General features: G+C 42.9%; 1 protein-coding gene and 1 long non-coding RNA gene across 3 annotated transcripts; both read left to right on the top strand.

Annotated features, from left to right (window-relative positions):
* Nucleotides 1-989: 989 nt before the first annotated feature.
* LOC119186484 (uncharacterized) lies at nt 990-4343 on the top strand. The gene is made up of 4 exons (XM_037435056.2): nt 990-1146; nt 1716-2565; nt 2655-2799; nt 2866-4343. Exons 2-4 carry the CDS (start codon nt 1738-1740, stop codon nt 3075-3077), a joined length of 1185 nt encoding a protein of 394 aa, XP_037290953.1. The 5' UTR covers nt 990-1146; nt 1716-1737; the 3' UTR covers nt 3078-4343.
* Nucleotides 4344-4568: 225 nt separating this feature from the next.
* LOC119186494 (uncharacterized) lies at nt 4569-17711 on the top strand. 2 transcript variants are annotated; one of them, XR_005111708.2, is made up of 4 exons: nt 4569-5124; nt 7292-7368; nt 7860-8258; nt 15676-17711. It is a non-coding gene; the product is annotated as an uncharacterized LOC119186494 (long non-coding RNA). The 2 variants fall into 2 exon arrangements; XR_005111711.2 differs by having other exon boundaries at nt 13015-17711.
* The last annotated feature ends 2505 nt before the right edge of the window (nt 17712-20216 follow it).

The raw sequence follows: 20216 nt of genomic DNA, 5'->3' as shown, positions 1-20216 counted from the left end.
ACTCCGCAGCGACACATTTCAATGTTCGTTATTACTGCAGTACCTTTAATAAATAAACACGTAAGAAGTATTTTAGTGTCGGTTATTGAAGCACTGTGTTAATGACGTTAATGACAGCACAACAAACGGCGATGTAATCGACTTCATGCCCGTAGTATTTTCAAACACAATTAACATTCAGTAGGATTCCTCGCCAGGCAGGTAGAAAAACGGCAACCGAGGTATTAAAATGGCGTTATTACTAATCGCTGAATCGACAGAAAAGAGAGCGTTTCAGCGCTTTCGACTGAGCGCCCATCTTTTTCAATATTTCTAGCGAAGGAACATAACCATTTTTATTCTCGCAAGATGAATCACGCTTGCATAGCGTCCTTGGCAATGTTAAAATAGTTTCACTGAAGTGCCCCCGTAGCGACAGATTACTCGGTCTTTGTTTTTGCTGCACCGTTGAACAAACGCGTACCCGTCGCATCAACTATCATTGTAAGAAAACAGAAAGCGCAAAAAAAGACTCGTAATACGTCTTAAGTACATCGCGAGCATTCGGTGCAGCTCAAAAATAACAAGACAGGTGCTTTATTTCAGGCAGAAACACTGTAAGATCGTACGGGGTTGCCGCAACGAATTTTCAAAATGGCGGCATCGCGTCCCTTCTTGATCACCGACAAAAACGAGTTTTTCACAGTGTCTCATGCAAAGACCACCAGCGCATGACTGTGAAACAGTGACCTCAAAATTTGTGCAATTACTTCTGATAGCTTGTCGGTATTGAACGCACAGTTAACGAGGCCTAAGCAAAATAATTCTCCATTGCACTGTTTTTTCTTTGTTATTTTTTTATTGGTCGCGTTCGCCATGTTTGAAATTTTTGCCGACCGGCTTCCTCGTCTCCCTCTTCCTCCTCTATGCGCACGGCACGAAACGACGTTGTGCGCTCTGATAGGTCGAAATATGCGCGGGATATAAATCGCGGCTTTCCATTGGATCGTGCTACTACAAATGTGAGCCCCGTACCGAAAATTTGGTAGAGGCATCGGAGCGGTTGAGCGGGGTGATCTCAGTAGTGACGAAGACGCGAGTGGAGACGGCCGCATCGCGGTGAGCCGCGTTCCCACACGAATGAACACAACTCCTAGTCCAGAATAGGTAAGTGGTCAACTTAATTTTACGCCGGGTATTGTGAGGTTTTAGCGCGTTATTTTTGTATTATGGTCAACTCTTTCTGCGCGAAGCTGTAGTTACTGCTAGTAACCTGTGGAGTTCTAAATTGGGGCGTTACTTGGCCCTTGCGGCAGCCACTTAATGAGGCGGATCTGTCGTGAATGCCGTCACGCAATTTGTTCGGCTAGTGCCAACGCCTGTCAAGATTTTCGGTGCATGCCGCTTGGGCACGACACGCCGGTCGGCAATGCAGCGCTGCCTACGTAGGAGTAAGGGTATTTGTACTTGGCCTTCAAGATCGGCACTTTTCACGTTTTCTACATATTTGCTTGTATTTCAATAGCATTTACCACCGTTGCGATTACTAAGACCGCCGTGTTTCAAGTGACCGCCGATAATCTGGCAGGCACGGAAATCTAAAGGCGTTGCTAGTGCGCAATCTTGCTAGTGCGGACAACATGGCTAGTCCGCCATGTTGTCCGCTTTGTTAGCCGCCATATTGTCTCGCCGGTTGCGAAGGCCTAACCCTTCCCCTCCCCCTTTTTCCTGTGCAGCCACGCAACGACCTCAAGCAAGATGGGGTCTCAGCAGTTTTGCCTCAAGTGGAACAACCACCAGTCGAACATGCTGGCCGTGTTCGAACAGCTTTTATCAAATGAAGCACTGGTGGACGTGACGCTAGCCTGCGAAGGCCTATCGTTGAAGGCCCACAAGATGGTTCTGTCAGCTTGCAGTCCTTTTTTCCAAGCTCTCTTCATCGAAAATCCTTGCAAGCACCCTATTGTGATCATGAAGGACATGCGCTACATGGACTTGAAAGCCATTGTCGAGTTTATGTACCGGGGAGAGGTCAACGTTTCTCAAGACCAACTCTCGGCGCTTCTCAAAACGGCAGAGACGCTCAAAGTGAAAGGACTCGCGGAGGTCACCGGTGAGAACAAGCATGGTGCGCTCGTGAGTGTGGACGGTGCGGACCCTAAGCCAGTGGGCACGCCTCGTGCCGAATCTCCGCCACTTAGTAAACGAAAAAGAGGGCGGCCTCGGAGACGATCGCCCAGCGATTCCAACAAGAGCGACTCCGAAGATCAGGGCGGGCCTCCGGCGACGCGCATCAAGGGACCTGAGAGCCCCGAAATAATTGAAGATGGCAGCATGTCGAGCGACCGCGTTACGACTATTCCGGCCGCTTCTCCTTCGAGTCGGACTTCTACTACTGTGGCGGTGTCTTCCACGGCTGTGTCTACGGGTGCGGTTGTCGGTTCCACTGCAAAGGCCACGAACTCTTTGGCGGCCACCTCTCAGCATACTCAGGACTCCATGGGTGATGACGTGGGGGAGGGCGATGATGCGGACTTTGAGGTGGAGCCTTCAAATCTTATGGAACAGTCCATGACGACAGAAAACGTAGGTTTTTAAATCTAAGAGTCTGTGCGGTGGACTCGCTTTTCAAGTAATCGGAGCAAGAGTTTTGAGTGTTTTGTTTGATTTTGTAGGTTCCAGTGTTCACGGAAGTTGCCTCATCACAACCACTAGGGAGCGAGTCGCAGCAGTCTCATCATACAGGGTCCACATCAGACAGTACCGCTCTTGTTCCTGTTCAAGCCTCATTGCCTTCAGACATCTCCATTTCCAGTCAAGGTGCGGTGTTGTGTAGTTTGTCTTCAGTGATCTTATTCTAATTGTTTTTGTGTGATCTATTTGCAGTGGACATTAAGCCGTCGCCTTCTAGTTTAATACCCTACGACGATCAGGCGATATCGCCCGTGGTCGCCGCCCCTCCTGCCGCTGCGGCCTCTTCTGCAGAGGGCTCCAACATGGCCATGATGTTCATGGACACGTCGGGCGTTCCTGCAATCGCCGGCCCGTCCAATTATCATCCGGACAAGCAGCAGTCGACTCCATCTCATGGTACGTAGCCCTCTGACCGACCCCTTACCCCCACCTTTCCTGTCCCTCACTTTCACTTCTGATTTTGCCTCACGACAATCCTAGCCTCTGCCGCGTTGGGGGTTCATCTTTATGTGCAACGTCCGACGTTATGTGCGGCGGCTACGATTGTATCAGGCGATTTCGAAGCATCGCTATCGTTATTGCATTGCCGCATTGGCACTTAACTCGTATGACACAATAGCGACGCTTCATTATTAGGTTTTGATGATTTGTATGTATGCTATTTGCTGTACTCCAATATTGTAACATACCGTTAAGTAAAAGTTGTTACAATGTGCCTCCCTTGAGAGGCTTCTCCGAAGACGCCCAATCATTTGTCAGTGTCTTGTCTCAGTTAATCATCGGCGTGAATCGCGTATGCGTTGACCCGTGCACAACAAGCAGCCCGTTTGGAGGACCATTCAAGCGTCTCGATTTGGAAGTCCTGCTGGCCACGTCGTGTCTGAAAGCCTGGTGCCATCCGTGTCGCGTCCGCATTTTTTCCTGTCGCCAAATGTTGAAGCAGCCGTCCTGGGTTTTTCGAATCATTTGGTAAGTTCTATTTTTAGCCCCCTTCCCTTGAACCACATCCCTTAACCCTTAGTGCGTTATTTTTGGTAGGGCCCTAGGGATTAAATTCTCGCGAAGTGAATTATTGTATTGCACTGTACCGTATTTTTGTCTATTAAAAATGAATGGGTGGGGTTCTACTGTCTCATTGTATGAAGTGTTACACGGGCGAGCAAGAGTGACTGTGCGAGTGTATGCGTCATGCGTGATTGCGCGTTTGAATGCTGGTGGATGCGATAGTGTGGTTGCGTGCGTGCATGCTGGGCAAGTGTGTTTGCGTGAGTGATGCTTCACTTCCCCTCATTTAAACCATGATTGCTACGCCCGATACCCATCATTACATCGGGGCAACACGTATCACTCTAACTCCTGTAATAGCGACTAGTGCGCTTACACGGCGTTGTTATCGTGTCGCTATTGCTTGGGTTAGCCTTTACACAGATATGGGTGAGCGCCCCAGTTGCTTGGGTGGGTTAAATCTTGTATGTAGGTGCCGAGCAAGTGGACCGTTGCTGCCTCTGCTGCTGGTAATCGGTAAGACAGTTCAAATGTGTGCTGTTTTGACAGTGCTTTTACGCAGGCGAGGAGGTGCAGTGGGCCTGCTGTGAAGTCCCCACCTGAAGACTATTTTTTCGTCTTCACCACGAAAATGTTCTGCAATAAAACCAATGTTTTTTGAAAAACTACTTGTGTTTTGGTCATTGAAGTGCTCTGCATGCAGTGATCGGCCACTAAAGCCGAAGCTTTCAGCACTTGAATTAACAGCGTAACTGCATGTAATGTAAAAAAACCAATCACGACTCCTTCCAGTGGAACTCAATGCGGAGTTGAGAAAGTTCGTCGAATAATGAACGCCTTGTACTGATATTTCGTAAAACAATACTGATGCAATAACTACTAGACTAACATTTAAACACATGAAAGGCCGGAGCTCAGCCCACGAGCACTCCGGATGCTAACTTTCTTCGTGGGGGCATTATCCCTACGGAAGTACACTCCATGTCGCTGGATTTGCTGTATACGGGCTCGGTAAGCACTCGCGCCAGAATAACCGTTCTTAAATGTCTGGCGTCCGTGCGGATGCGTGTCTAGTTCAGTGTGCCTCCGAGAAGCATGTACTGGCGGTTCTGGCACCTAGAATATGGCACCCCTTTCTTTTGGTTCAGTGGTGGTAGCACGGAGGAAAGAAAGGTCCTTCCTCCGTGAGTGGTAGCGTCTGTCGAATAAAGCGTAGGCAACCTAGGTTTGAGGGTTGGCCGACAGGCTGTTGCTATTTCCAAATGGCGTAGCGTTGGTGGACCGAACGACCCTGTGGCGAAAGTGGCCCTGCGGATTGGAAATACATGCATACTTCCTCGTAATTCATAGGTTTCCTTGAGGTCTCTGCAGTGGCCTGAGTCGAAGCAACATCGCTGGTGGCTTACCTCCGTCTGGCGCGGCTACTTCATAACACTGGCAAATTTGGTATGTGGATCAAAACTAGCCCGCTGCACTTACATGCGGTAATACATAGTGCGTAACTATGACTAGCACGCTATAAAAATTGCTGCATGATGCCTAGTATGCGGTTTTAACGCAACTGTTTTGGTAGAACGCAGGAAATAGCTTCGGATGTTTAACTGTTAAACATAGCGAGCAAAATTGCTAAGGACCGTTCCGTCAACCCTTGCGTGTGCATTGCTGCAGCGATGCGTTTCCCAACTAGTGCGTTTCTATCGACGAAGGTGTCGTCCTGGAACAACTTTGTATGCGTTCCTCACTTGTCAGCGTAGCTCTAGAACTATGCCTCTGGGACATTTACCCATCGCCGTAATTCACTGGGATCGTATCGTATTGAAGCAGTTGCGAGCTGAAATTCAGTTACTTGGAAGTGCTGGATAGTGTCATTTCTTTTTAACTATATCAGCTGTCATTTTCACCCGCATGGTATGACGGAGCTGCTGACTGAAATGTGTGCTGCCCTAATAATGCGAGCAGTTATTTTAGGCTCAACATAACACCTACAACGTCGCTCTGGAGAGCCTATGTTGCATAGACTTTGGGTTGCTTGGAATAGTTTTATATACGTGAACGTCACTGTACATACGTTCCTGCGTAGCTGCTTATTTTGAGAAAAGGCTCTATTTATGAGCAAAACGATAGTAGTGGAGCTTATTTAGTCTTAACTGTGATTAGTTTTTGCGTTTAGAAGCCCGCTGACTTGATTGCCTGCTTGCTACCTCATATCATTCTAGCTTGAACTTGCGAGCAGAATGTGTGCAGGCATCTTATTTTTCTGTGTATTTTCAAGTAGCTGGCTCTTTGTAAGATAACCTGCTCGCTTCGGTAGTCATTTTACTAGCCATGTGAATGTTATTAGAAGTTTATTTGTACTGCAAAACTTTGAAACCCAGTGTTTTTTTAAATTAAGAAGTGCCTTCTTCAACTTTCTTGCAGTTGCCATTTCATAGAATAGTCCACATAGGAGGGCACAGCATTGCCGTGATGATTGTTTTTCTAGAGGATTGTGCACCAGCACAATAGATAATAATTAGGTATTGCCATTTTGACCAAAGCAGTACACGCTTCATTGAAGCTTGCTTCCTTTATGCAGTTTTCATGTTTGGTCCAACTACTTTGTTGGTTTCTTGACAAATAAAGTGCAGTTTGCTGTATGTATGTACTATGAGTTTGCTAATTGGTATGCACTATGAGGCAGGGGCCTCAATAAACATATCTAGCCAGAGCATCATCTGAGCACTGTAAAAGTTTCAGTAAACAATACTGTAAAATATTTCAGTAAACAGAAAATAAATTTTCACTTATAACTAATTCCTGCACATGCATGATCTGCCAGTTTTTCTTGTTGCTGTTCTACAACAGTATATATTATGATCATTAAAAAAACATTTCTTTTATTCTGTATATTTCCATATATTTCATTTTCTTAGAAGACACAGCAGCAACTGAATATTCTGTAATCATGTTACGCTGCAGACTAATGTTCCACATTAACATCACTGCTGATTGCATTTGGCTGCTGAAGATTTTTTCTAAATATGTGAATGAAACTTTCTTTAAAGATCTGGTAATTAAAGTGTTATGTTTTTCTGGATTGCTTTAGCTGCGACGGGTACAGATTTTTCGCATTACTCGAGTTAGTCATTAGACTTACAATCACCAATATTTTATTTACTTTTTAATTGAATTAATCTAAATGAAGTGCCATCAGCTGGGCTGAGCTGACTGCTAATTCCAGCCTGAGCCTCTTCGATTATTCGCTCAGGCGGACAGCCCGAGACATTCATGTTTCTCAAGCAGGCCCGAAGCTCCGCCCGCCTGCTGGAAGGCAGACGCAATCGCGTGCGTTTTTCCCGCATCCTGTGGGCTGCCGCGAACTCGTTCTTGAGCTGCAACGGTTTTGTGCAGGCAGCGTGCTGGCAGCCAGCAGATCACGTGCTTTTGTGCGTGTTTTTTTTTTTTTTGTCACGTCATCTGCTCGTGAGCGTTGACTCTTCGGAGCAGAGTTTGCAGCTCGGTTTGATGATCTTGTTTGATTGGCCGCTTTCATGTTTGTTAGACATGCATTTGAGTTGTAACCTTACTATGTTTAGGATGGTGTCTCCTAACGCCACAAAATATTTCTTTAAAGAGGTGCAGATGGAAGTGTGCCCTGTTTGTAAGAACGGAGGCTTTTTGCTGCCCGATAGTAGCCCCATATGAACAAAGGTAAGACATTTTATTGTCGTGCGAGTAATTTTTGTGTTGCCTACATCTAAATTCTTGCCTTCTCGCAGTGAAGCTTGCCTTGGTTGTAGCTTCATTCGAAATTAAATAGCCGGTGTATGTGAATGGGACAGCCGTCAACATCTCTGATGATGTCTCGAGTGTCGGCTTCCACCCCTTGGCGTTGAAATGCATGCTTTTTCGTGCAACGTCGTCTCTGTCTAGCTTCTTGATCTTTCTCGCACTGATAGCCAAGAGCACGACACATTGGGAAGTGCAATGTCGACTCCACTCGCGTAAAATTTGTCCACAATGCAGTGCATTGTAGTTTTAGTGTTGAAATAGCTCACTTCGTTCAGCATGGCGTTCCCAGCTGACACCTTCATTCGTTCCATGCGAGCATTGCAGATGAAAGGCATATCTTTCAATTTATTATGCAAGATCCACATATGTACTTTTGGACAGCCAAAACATTTTTTTTTTCTCCACTCCAGGTCTACATATGCTGGTACAACCTGCTCGATGTATAGCGGAACACAGTGTCATTCTTACCTCATTACCCGGGCCAACAAGCTGATGGTGTGATGCTCCCCAGCATCCTCTTCAGTCGTGTCGTAAGCATGCAGCATCGCAACGGTCTTAATTTGCCGAATCCTTCGTGTTTACAGATTGACGATGTAGCAGAGGACACAGCAAACATGATTGCGCTGGCGTGATGATGATGATGCTGCGGGCAACGGCTGTGAGGGCAGTCTCGGTGGACCCAACGCTTGCCTGAGAACTTAGCCTCTTGTGACGGTTACGTATGGTTGACGTCATTTCCTGTCTGAGAGGAATCCTTGAGCTGCCAACGGCCTACCCGAAAAGTGAAAATCGAAGAGGCTTACTGTTCGGTGAGCGTTATGGCTTTCAGGTTTTTCATTGGCATTAATTGTTCAAGTCTGTTCATCCACACCCTCTTAATTGCAATCCACAAATCATTTTAATATATATGTCACTATAACGAAAACAGTCCAAATAAAGTTGCTCATTTACTTTATTTCCTCTATTTAGAGAATTTTGATGCATTTTCAAAAATTTTATGTATAATCTCAGTACTCAGTCTTTCTTCGGATGTAAAAGCCTTTACCGATTGAAGGCCCGGGAAGACAGATACTGCAATAAATATCTCTTGTCTAAAGAGAATGTTTTTTTCCATCTCTTTAGTCAGTGAAGTATACTCTATCAGAATTTATTAAAACTCCAACGCTGACAAGATCATACAGTGAAATGTCAGTGGGATAGTGGTTCATGTTTGTGCACTGTGGCTCACTGTGAATGCATGCACATCATGCACTGCGTTTTGGCATGATTTTACTAGTTGCTGTCAAGGAAACGCTGTTTATCATTGTAAATTCTCTTTATTTTTTTACAACATTAAAATAAAGCGAGGATGCCTAATAAGCACGGTCAACTAATCAGCACATATTATAGTGCACCTAAACAAGAGCATACTACGGTCAGCAGTCTGAACAACTCATCTGCAGAGTATGAAGATTTCTCTTCAAGGTTGCACAATGTGCCGTTTTTTTTTTTGTAAGATTCAGTCACGATTAAAAAAATACAAATTGTGAAGAGAATGCTTGATACCACTAGTATAATTTAACACATTCTGACTAACTGGCGGTCCACATAACAAATCAGCATTCATAAGTGTAACTAACAACAAGACGGCAGGCAATGTCACTGCATGTATTGGGAATACTAAAGGAGCAATGGAAGCATTTGCTCTGGCCACTAGCCCAGCTGAATGTCATAGTGTGTTCTGTACTCCAGGCTCGAGTGCCGTGTGAGAGGCATTTCGTGAATGATGACCGAAGGTTAGGTCACAACATTAAGTACTCTTTGCAATAGTGTGACTATCAAAACTGTTATTGAAATGAAACAAAATGAGAAGGCTTAAAGGGGTGGTGCCATCATATTTCGAGGCTATAGCAGGTTTCCTTTGTATGCAAGAGCACTCCACACAAATGGTTGGACACAGCAAATGTTTAGAATAATAACTCACTTCCAAAGTGAACCTAAATTTCCATTTTCCCGATTGAGACTCATCACCAGCCCATTCAACACTGACGTAGCTCTATAGGAAGGGCAACGAAAGTTGTAATGACGCCACACCAGATTTGTAGTGACATGAGTGTCCTCCAGATCTCCTCAACATACATACCGGCAAAGCATTGGTTGGCCAACCAATGCTTTGCCGACCTTGATGTACCGGTACATCAGTTGTGGCTGCTGCAGCTAGCCATGGCAACTGTTGGCATATTTATTTTGCTGGTGCTTGTATGGCACTGGAGTAGGAGCGATACTCAGCACGACGCGAGTCACAGCTTTTGTGTGGTCGCATGATTGGGCCACCCACACTGCTGCGTCATTGCCCAACTCTGTACCCAGAAACTGAAACCGAAAGTTGTCCATGTTATTAGGGCAGTATTAAATTATTTAGGGAGAGCACATGAATCTTGGTGCATGTATCATGCTTCTTTGAGTTATAAGAAATGCTTGCAGCCAAGAACGCGTAAGCCACAAACATGGTGGCACCACACCTTTAAGGGGAGATGCAAGTTGAAAAATTGCGTTTTTGGCGAAATTTGTCGTATTTCTGGTTTTTACTGAATTGTAATTTAGTAAAACCTTTCTTCTATCATTTGTGAAACTTTCAAAACCAAACTCGAACAGAAAAAAGCAAAATAATGTGTATAAAGGCGTCGCGGTGGCTTGAAATTTTGCGAATTTCCGCTAATATTGGCCACTTTTGAATGCGTGCTGCTCCCCGTTGCAGCGCCGCCCGGCGTAGCGACCAGTTGGGAAAGTTGCGTTGAGCCCTCTTCTTACAGCTTCGACGACCACCAGTTTCGTACGTGAGCAAGAAAATATAAAAAACAAGGTTTTTTTACCACGTGGTTTGATCAATTTGCCGAGTCAGTGTCGGCGGTGACGGCCATTGGCATTTGGTCCGTCTGCTTATCTGCGTGTATACGCATATTTCTGCAATGACAAGCCCGAAAAAGTGCAATGAGAGACCACAGAAGTTTCAAACGAAGCACAAGTTCAAGGGAAAGCGGCGCAAAGTGGGTTGAACGATGGCGATTAAAGAGAACAAGCCTACGTGTGCTAGGCCTAGCGGCGGCATCGACGAGTGCCCGAGTGACATTGGCTGCAATGAAGGGATTAATGCTGCGCTTTCTTTCTTCAGTGCCTCGGAAAAAAAGATCGGCTTGTTCGATAAAGACAAAAGATCGTGCGGTGAGGTTTGTGGGACCGGTGAGGTTTGTGGGACGACAGTGTTGTGTGACACGCCCTTGCTGACGCCACTTGTGGCGGGTGATGTGTGCCTGGTTTGCGGTAATAAACAACTTGCAGTTTCGGGAGCCAGCAGAAAAGCACAAGGAACTTGTGTCGCTCCTCGAACTTCATTGTGAAAACGGTGAATGCTTAGCAACTGTACTTTCGTGCTCTTATGTGTCGCCGCGTGTTACGGCGAACGGAAGCAGTCGGGCGAGCCAACGGTACGACAAGGGGAGCTCCCGGGATAGTTTCGCCGTAAATGTGAAGGCGGTGGTGGCTGCACCCGCTGTTTGCATCGGGCATGAGCAAGTGTCGAGATTTTGCTCCACCATTGGACTCTCAAAGCCAATGCACCACTGAGGATCTTTTTCAATAGCCAAGAAAGTGCACACCGCTGCCATGGAAGCTGTGAGTGAAAACTTGCTCCAATCGAGACAACTGACAAAAAAAGCAGCAGGCGGAACTGATGTGGTTGTCGTGTTCGATGGGACTTAATCGAAGAGCGGCCACAAAAGCCACAACGATACTGGCACAGTTATCTTTTTAGATACAGGCCTCTGCTTCGAATTTGAGGTCATTTCAAATTTCTGCCTGACGTGCAGTTGACACAAGAATATGGGCCCTGACGAGGAAGTTTGGCCGGTATTCCATGGACCAGTCTGTGAAAAAAATGCAGACTGCTCCTCCCATGCTATAGGAATAGAGGCTGCAATGCGCATTTGGTGGAGAACGTTGAGTTACGAAACTCCATTGCATTTCATGAAGTTCTTGAGTGACGGTGACAGCAAAGCATATAGTGCAGTTGCCGAGTCAAAAGTCTATGGGGCTCTCAATATAGAAAAAGAAAACTGCACTAATCATGTGGCCAAAAGACTTGGCACTGCGCTACCGAAGTATCACGTGCCATTACCACAAGGGCAGAAAATGAAAGAGTCGACCATTCAGAAGCTTCATATGTATTACAAGATTGCTATAACAAGCAACAGGGGTAGTCTACGAGATATGTACACCACAGTATGGGCTTCATACTTTCACTCATGCTCTATGGACAATGCTGGCAGTCACAACATTTGCCCTGCAGGAACACACTCGTGGTGCAAACATAAACGTGCTAAGCATTTGGCGAACCTGCACCATGCCACACACCTCTTCTCACGAAAGCCCAGGGATTGGCTGTTCTGCCGATTTATAAGCAACTGACAGATGAGAAGCTCCTTGCTCGATGCATTCAAGGGAAAACCCAAAATGCATCGGAATCCTTGAACAGCAAGATGTAGCTACTTTGCCCCAAGACCAAGTTTGTCTCCCGAAAAGTTGTCGAGACTGCCACAGCTATTGCGATCCCGTGGTTCAATAAGGGTCATGCTAGTTTCGAGCACATCCTGAAAGAGCTGAACATACTCCCATCTAGAGATCTAGTTGCTTTCAGCGATTCTTGCGATGCGAAGCGCATCAAGAAGATGTCCAAGCGTTTGATAGCAGAAGCAAGGGCCCACCGTCGTCGTGGAGTGAAAAGGGCATGGCTCGAAGAGTGTGCTCGCAAGGACCTTGAAGGCACAACCTATGCTGCAGGACAGTTCTAATAACTTGCAGTGCTTCTCAAAGTTCTCATGAACATTATGGCCAAAGATTATGCATTTTTGACAACTCTATGGTAAAAAAAAAATTTTTTTCAAACTTTCAAATGCATTTTTTTCTTTTTGCAGTTTTGTGTGATTTTTGCTGCTTATGCACACTAGTTAGTATACTTAGAATTGTCACAACTCTACGAAATTTTGCACATAGCATGATGAAGGCCTGTAGAGTGCAAGTATTTATTTTTATTTCCAATGCTGCTTGGTTATGTTTTTCAAAGTATTACATAACATTGAAAGCCCTTGGCAACTAGAGCCATGGTAGATTTTTCTATTTTATTATTGTATTTTACCTTGTTACACATGAAACTTGCATAGTTTTCTGCACTCTACGCAATTCCAAAGGATGATAGTGAGCTATATCTGCATGCTTTATCTCAAAGTTTTATAGGTCAGAATTATCGCATAACAATGGCCCTAATTTTGCAGTATCTGAACTGCAGAAATAAAACCAAATAAGCTACATGAAAATAAAGGAAAATAAAGAGGAGAAAAACTCATTTAGCATGCCAATTTGTGTTCAATTCAGACTCTTATGAAAGAATCTCATTTTCCGAGTAGCATCTCCCCTTAAGTAGCTGTACCAGAGCAAAATTTGAGAGAGAATGTTAGTCTTCTTCACGGCATGAGTATGTTCTCTTGTGCAAGTTGATGATGTGCATGCTGTGCATTTTTTTTTCTCATTTAGGTGTGAGTGTTTCACAAAAAGGACAAGCTGTAGCATATGAACACAAGACAAAGAAAAGATTCAGTGTATGTGCTGATGGCGAAAAATGCAATTGCACACCGACAAGACAAAGACAGACATACTACATCAAGATGACCTGCATCAGGACAAATTGGAGACAAGACAGAGTGTCCATTTTATAGCTGCATTTATTTTGCACCCTATGTACACAAATTTAACTACCTCTCGCTTGTTTACTGTGAAAATCTGCCATTGGCATGCGATTCAGTTCTTGGTCTCTCCTTCTAAGTAGAGAGCTGACTGTTTCTTTTTAATTGCAGTTGCCAGAAAACTAAGTGACTATATGAAGCAGTTCTGTCACGTATGGATAATCTTCTGCTTTTGTGGATTGGGATATAAGCCATACTGGCTGATTTGGAGTCCATAGAATAAACTTGTAGGTGCTATGCAGAAGAAAAAAAGGACGAGTTGTGAATCAATATTAGGTCGAAGTAAGCAAAAGGATTTAAATTTGTGAGTTTCAACCCTTAAGAAAGGCAGGAAAAATGGTTTACACAAAGAGTATTACAAAAACAATGCTTGTAGGCTTCATATGGTGCTGACTTCTATATTACACTGATCAACAGGCATAGGAAATAATGCATGATGATACTATAAAGCTTCTTTTTAACAGTGAATTGACTGAAAATTCACTTGGATGATTGTGTGAAAAATTGCTCAACTGTCATAGTTAAGCTAGTATTTTGTATATAAGACAGTTGTGTGTGTGACTTGGTTATAAATTAATTTTAAAATTTAGGCCCATTAGAGGATTGTTGAAACGAATTTTGCAAATTTTCGTATTGTTGCTCTGAATAAAAACATTGTTGATAATTCTAAAGGAGTATTGTGGCGCCTTGAAACACACTAAATATATTTTCAATATCACAGCCTTAAAAAACAGTTTCGGTTTCAATGTCAAGGGAGCGGTTTCACAGTGACGTGTGATGATAGTCTGACACGGGTCCAAGCCTCATGGGGACATCATCTCATGGTGTGCTTGCAGCAGCCATGCCGTCTGCTGTCGTGTGTACATGGTGCATTGTGAACAGCGATGAGTCATCTGGAGACTCTAACAGTGAATTCAGTGGCATGCAGAACACAGTTCGCCAACTCAGTGAACTATGTTGACTCGATGTGATAATGTTCATTGCAGCGGCGTTGGCTTGTAGGTACTGTGGGATAAAAACTACTTAGTCAAACTGAATTATTTTATACATGTTTCCTGGCTCCAATGCACAAAGAGTTCAGCCCTGCTTGCCAAGGAAATAAAAAAATATTCTTTTTACAATGCCTAAAAATTGTGTCAGTACTACTTTAAGCCACTGTGTGAGATGTTATTGTTTGATTTGCCATACTTAGGTGTGCATGACTGTATTACTTGTTAGCCACTCAGTTTGGGTTAATGTGGAAGAACTTGGATTTTAGTGCACATTTGCTACATTAATAAATTACAATTACATATTTTTGTGTTAGTTATATTTGGGAAGGATAGCTAGGCAGGGGGTCCCTTCAATAATTGTATAATAAGTGCATCTGCCTGTGGGCTATTGAAAATAATCCTAACCATACTTGCTAACCTATGTGGAATCCTGGCTTTAAAGGAACTACTGCTGAATCTGAACAAGCCTCTTAGTTAATTGATTTTATGTTTGGATAACACATAAAATCTTTCGTTCATTCGAAACATTGTCTTTGCAATTTTCTATATATAAAAATAAGAAGCAATTCATTAATAATTTCATCAAAAGAGGGACGCACTGAAATGTATTCTTCTGATATCTGTCTTCTCTCCAGACAGGCATCTCTAAAGCTCTCCATGCTCAACTTCATGTTATTCAGCCACCTATTGGAGCATTCACAGCTATGTTTTGTTTATACGTCACCAGAACTTGCTTGAAACTGCTACCAGCATAACTGGTCCCTCAATAATTGTAATGCATGTTTTATACTACAAAACAAGTTTGTTTAGATGTCTCATTGGCCTGCAGACTGAACGCTATTGAGAGTGCACTTAGTTGAGCCAGTTAGTTCTGCATGTTGACTTGGTGGATGCGGTTTAAAGACATGGACGAGGAACAGGCAGTATAGTGCCCTGTGTGTGTCCCGTCTCTTTTTTGTCCACGTCTTCAAAATGCATCTGCTTTGTCGACTGTTGTGAGGATGTATATGTGTGTCGATGTTGAACCTATGCATTCCTTTCTTTTTAAACGACTCTCCTATATTTGAAACACAATTTTCTCGTCTCATTGGGATTCTATTTAACGAGGTTCTACTTTGATCTATCATTCAATGCAGATGGCTTTTATTTTATATTTCCTGTGACATAGGACTGCCCCATAGTAGACATTGTGCAGTAAACGGCAGCTTAAGTGAGATGGGGTGATGTAATGCCTAGACGGTGAACCAGCATAAAGCGCTGCCGAGTGTCGGTGGTCCAAGCTGCCTCCGTATTGATCTTCCATAAATGTGCAATAAGTGCTCAAAGAGCTTTAAAAAAATTTTACCTTGATGCCTTCTCACTTAGCTGCCTTGGCAACATTGTTTTGTTACATTCACTCATAGTACTAGAAATCGTTGTGTTACATTTATTTCATAGCCATTTGTGTATGTCACTTGCAGGTTCCCTTCCCTGATATGGCCCTTGAGGTGCTGTACAGGATAATCTGCTGATATTTCTGGCAGAAATCACCAGGCTTCCATGACTCCTGCAGTGGCCTTTGCGAGAAAGCACTGACACCTGCGTTTTAAATACCTCGGGACATTTTTGAACTTGTCATCTGGCGGCTAACCAGCAGAGATTTTTAAATACCTCGGGACATTTTTGCACTTGTCATCTGGCGGCTAACCAGCAGAGATTTTCTTGTCATTGTTGAATGCTCTTTGCAAGCCTGTAGCTGTTTCTCAACTTGAATGTGGTGCTACATTCACATCATTGCGTAATTGTTCGGTGAACATGATAGATTAAAAGGCTCAGTTCTTTTCTTTAAGAAAAAAAAATTCACTTATGGTTTTGGTTTGCAATAGTGCAGCACCTTTGCAGTGTTGCTATTTAGTCTCACAGTTTCTCCTACTTCCCACACATGCGAGACCCTGCGTATAAACCTACCATCATATGACTGTTGAAATTTGCTATATGCATTAATGCTAGGCCATGTTTATGCTGTGGGCACTATACTAAGTTTGTGAGGAGGGCAAGAGTAAATAAAAACAGTTGAGAGTCACTGGCTGAACCTTGATGAAAAATATCGTCTCAACAGAACTGCATCAAGGTATGTTTTCGTTACAGTGTCTGGTAGAGATCACGATTAATTAGTTTAGCGCGTAACACAGTGCCCATGCATGAATTGCTAGCACATCTTTCTTTCGGCACATGATATGTAGGGTACTGGCACTGGTTACCCTTTGAAGGGGCAGACATCTAAACGCTGTTATACTTTTGTAGCATTTTTAGTTTGCCTACTTGTTTCTAATGTCCTTAGAAGTTTGTCTTCACTACAAATGCTATGTTACGCTTTTTCAATCCATTGCACCAACACTGCCTTGCAATTTCTATGTTCCCCAATTTTATGCCGTCTTTGGCGGACTGATGCATAGTTGTCTTGAGCATACATTTGTAGATTATACTAAAATGGGGGCCTAGCTCTTCATTTGGCCCACTCTGGGGCATTTATAAATGAAAATCCATACACCACTGTCACCATCGCCTTTCAGCATGGTCAAGGAGACTATGTATGTGGTTGCTATGGTTAGGGCTGTACACGGTGGGCACTGGCAGGCAACCTTGTAGTCTCAATTGCGCGTCAAGCATGGCCAGGCTTTTGCTGCTGCGTTCACAAAAGGCCTCGGACAGTGTCACACTGTGTTTGTGGACTAGTTTAACTAAACAGAAGGTAACACATTTTTTCACCTGCTACCATGCTTTGCTGGAAATGTTAGTGTTTACTTTATTTCATTTCATTGGTTTTTCTCGCTAACAAGGTTAGAAAAAAAAACAAAGAAATGTTAACGAAAATGTACGTGCTACAGTGCGTTTCATAGACTCTGCCGTGTGAAGCAGATGACAGCATTCAAAGATCCATGCTACCCACCCTGGAACGCCAAAGCAGACGATATAGGCAAGGGAAAGTGACTGCAGTGCCACTAAGTTTTCAGGGTTTTTCACATCGACCTCACCACTTGCCCCTGGCTCCAGTGGGCCCGCTTCTCGGATCTAGTACAATCGATATGTGTTAGTAGCAGTGCTATCTGTTACGTGCTATGCCGGTTGGATTATCCTTAGTACATCGGTCTAGTACTAGCCTGCAACACTACGCATATGCCGCTTTTATTTTTGCTGCAGAGTTCAAACAGCCGGTCAACATGCATTGCTTTATATGCGAATATGTGAACTGGTGCATTCACAGGGCTAGTATTGATTCTCAAGTATGGAAAAAGGGACTGTCAAACATTTTGTCATATTTTGTTCACAACTGCAGACAAAAAAAGTATCCATACACCACCCTCATTATGTTTTCATAGGCTAAGAATCTTTGGACATGAAATGTGCTCAATTTTATTTGGTTGTGGTGGTTTAAAATGATGGGTGTGGTTTGTGTACTTGTCAAGTTCTATCAGAGAAAAAACTGTTAATAAACTTGTGGACAGTTTTATGAAAATCAGTTTTTTTTTTGTGGAACGTATGTCTTCATGTGGGACATTTATTTCCTAGTATATTTAGGTTTTATGCTGTTTGAAAGGTTCAGTGATATTATGCTTTCAAATACTTCTACAGGCTCAGTGATATTACGTTTTCAGATATTTCTACATTATCTTTATGGCTATGCCAAGTTACTGTGCAAGTTATGACTGATGAAGGACTACATTAATTTTGTGAAAGCAACATTGAAAGAGTGCTCATGGATTTATTGGTGAAAAGACGAGCATTACATTTTCAAGCTAAAGAAAAAGTGTTTGTGTTTGTTCCTGCAACTTAACTTGTCTCGACAGTTACGAATTTGCTAAAATCGCTCGTGTATTATGTGTCTTGAGGTCATCTTTAATTGGAATTACATGAAACCTAAGTTGTTCACCTAGAGGTTGTATTGAGGGCATGAAGGACCTAACGTAATGCGTCAGTGTTGTTACATAGTGATCATATATTCACTGACTGAGGTCCAGTAAGGTAACTAAAATTGTTTGTGTACGACTCCCCATAGTGTGACACTGGCTGCAATATTATTCCGCCCACCAGTTCAGCAATATCAAACTGTCAAAAATATTGTATGATGGTTGTGACTGTGGCGTTACTTTCAGCCTTTAAAATCTATTACCAGAAAGCTTGTAAGAGAACAGGTATGTCAATAATCATGAAAAGAGAAGGAATGTTAGAGAAGGTAAATTTGTTCTAAGGTTAACATAAAATTTTCTGAAACAGGAATTGAAGATGCAAAACCTTATTCATTGTTGTATTATTTATGCACTGTTCGATTTCGTAAAGGAAAGTAATTTTATTTCACAAAAACTGCTTTGACCATATGCTGTCTGAAAACTTTACCCTCTTTACATATGTTCTAGTCTAAAACAGACAAAAAGCAGCACTTAACTAAAAGAAATTTAGTTATTCTTTCAGAGGTGACGCTGTTAAGTGAGAAAAAGCATGTTTGAATCGGCTACAGAAGAGCTTGTTCAGCAGTGCCTGACAGCGAACTTCTGTCATGGTGTTATGTTGTCCGGAGGGTCCCCGCCAATGGATTGCAGAGGTTCAAACCTAGTATACGGACATTGTGATTTGGCCATTGTGTGCTAATATAGGAACAACAGTTCATGGCACGTCAGAGTAGGGGCACTATTTGAGCAGGTGCACTTGGGGTAACAATGCAAGTCATTAACTTTGGTCAAAAGTCGGGAGTCATCTTGTACCACTAGTTAAGATATTTACAATTTATTCACCCATATGCAATGTCTTTGATAAAGAAATGCCACAGTGGGTGCCTGTAAGTGTGACAGGGGCAATTTATTTAAGGGTTGACTTGACGAGTCACCAATATGTGAGATAAGTTTAATGTGTTGATGAAGTTTTAGTTTAATGTGTTAATGAACATATTACAGTGATTTCTGGCTTTGTAACATTTACATTTGCAAACTTAGTGTACGTAGCCATATAGCCCAATTGCTAAGATGTCATTTGTCTGGCTGCTGTTCCTTTTTTTTTATGTAACAACAAAAAAAACAAAAAGAAGCTTGGAGCATTCTAATGCATTGCTAAATTTACAGCAGAAAGTGCTATTTGCTCCGTCGCTGTTCCAGCACTTCCTTTTGTTAGTATATCTGACAGATTGAATCTACACTATTGATGAAACTGTATTTTTTTTTTTTTTTGCGTATTGTGTCACCTGGCCGAGCTCAACTCAAGCAGCCTTAAACCAGACTCTCTCTGTATGCCTAGTTAAAAACAAACATTGGCTACTGTGTAATCAAATTCTCAATATCACTTTATTTCTGCACATTTTATTAAAATTTGTTATCTCTGCACACAAACTAAGTTGCTTTGCTGTGCGAAATAGCGAATTTTTTACATGAGTTAGCAGAACAGGCAAGCTTGTTTTTTCTGGAAGGTTTTCACCAGCACATGACATCATTCACATTTGCTGATGAACCAAGAGGCTTAAGTGCTGTAGTTAAAAAATTAAAATTGCATATTAGGACAAGCAATCGATATGTTGGGTTTAACTCCCCAATACGACCATATGATTATGATAGACGCTTTTATTAGGAGAAGAAAAGGGGTGAATACGACCATATGATTATGATAGACGCTTTTATTAGGAGAAGAAAACGGGTGAAGTCCCCATCCACTGTTAACTGTATTTTATTTTTATTGACCGTATATGAAGATGTCAGAAGTGATCAAAAATAGAGGAGACATCGAGGTGAGCACATAAATTACATTTAGAAAATGGGTACTGTTCGTACTTGTGAAAGAAGCAAGCTTTCTTTAGTTTGTAGTGATGCCATTGGTGTGTACATGTCGTTTTTTCTGAAAAAGGGGTGGTGCACTCTTGCCCCTCTCTTCTTTGTCTTTCGAAGCTTTAATATCTTGCCTACTGTGCAATGAAATCTTGTTGACAGTTCTCTATTCATCTCCTTTTGTCCATAACCATACTTGGGTTTAATTTTAAAAG

This window comes from Rhipicephalus microplus, chromosome 1, assembly GCF_043290135.1.
Source record: "Rhipicephalus microplus isolate Deutch F79 chromosome 1, USDA_Rmic, whole genome shotgun sequence".
Classification (NCBI taxonomy): Eukaryota; Metazoa; Arthropoda; class Arachnida; order Ixodida; family Ixodidae; genus Rhipicephalus; species Rhipicephalus microplus.
The sequence above is the reverse complement of the archived record's forward strand: the minus strand, read 5'-3'. Positions and strand labels throughout refer to the sequence as shown.

Bases quoted from the DNA above. Each gene is read 5' to 3' on its own strand.
- LOC119186484 (XM_037435056.2), top strand. From the start codon at position 1,738: ATGGGGTCTCAGCAGTTTTGCCTCAAGTGGAACAACCACCAGTCGAAC. The intron at 2,566-2,654 runs GTAGGTTTTTAA...TTGATTTTGTAG, and splicing joins AGTCCATGACGACAGAAAAC to GTTCCAGTGTTCACGGAAGT. The intron at 2,800-2,865 runs GTGCGGTGTTGT...ATCTATTTGCAG, and splicing joins CATCTCCATTTCCAGTCAAG to TGGACATTAAGCCGTCGCCT.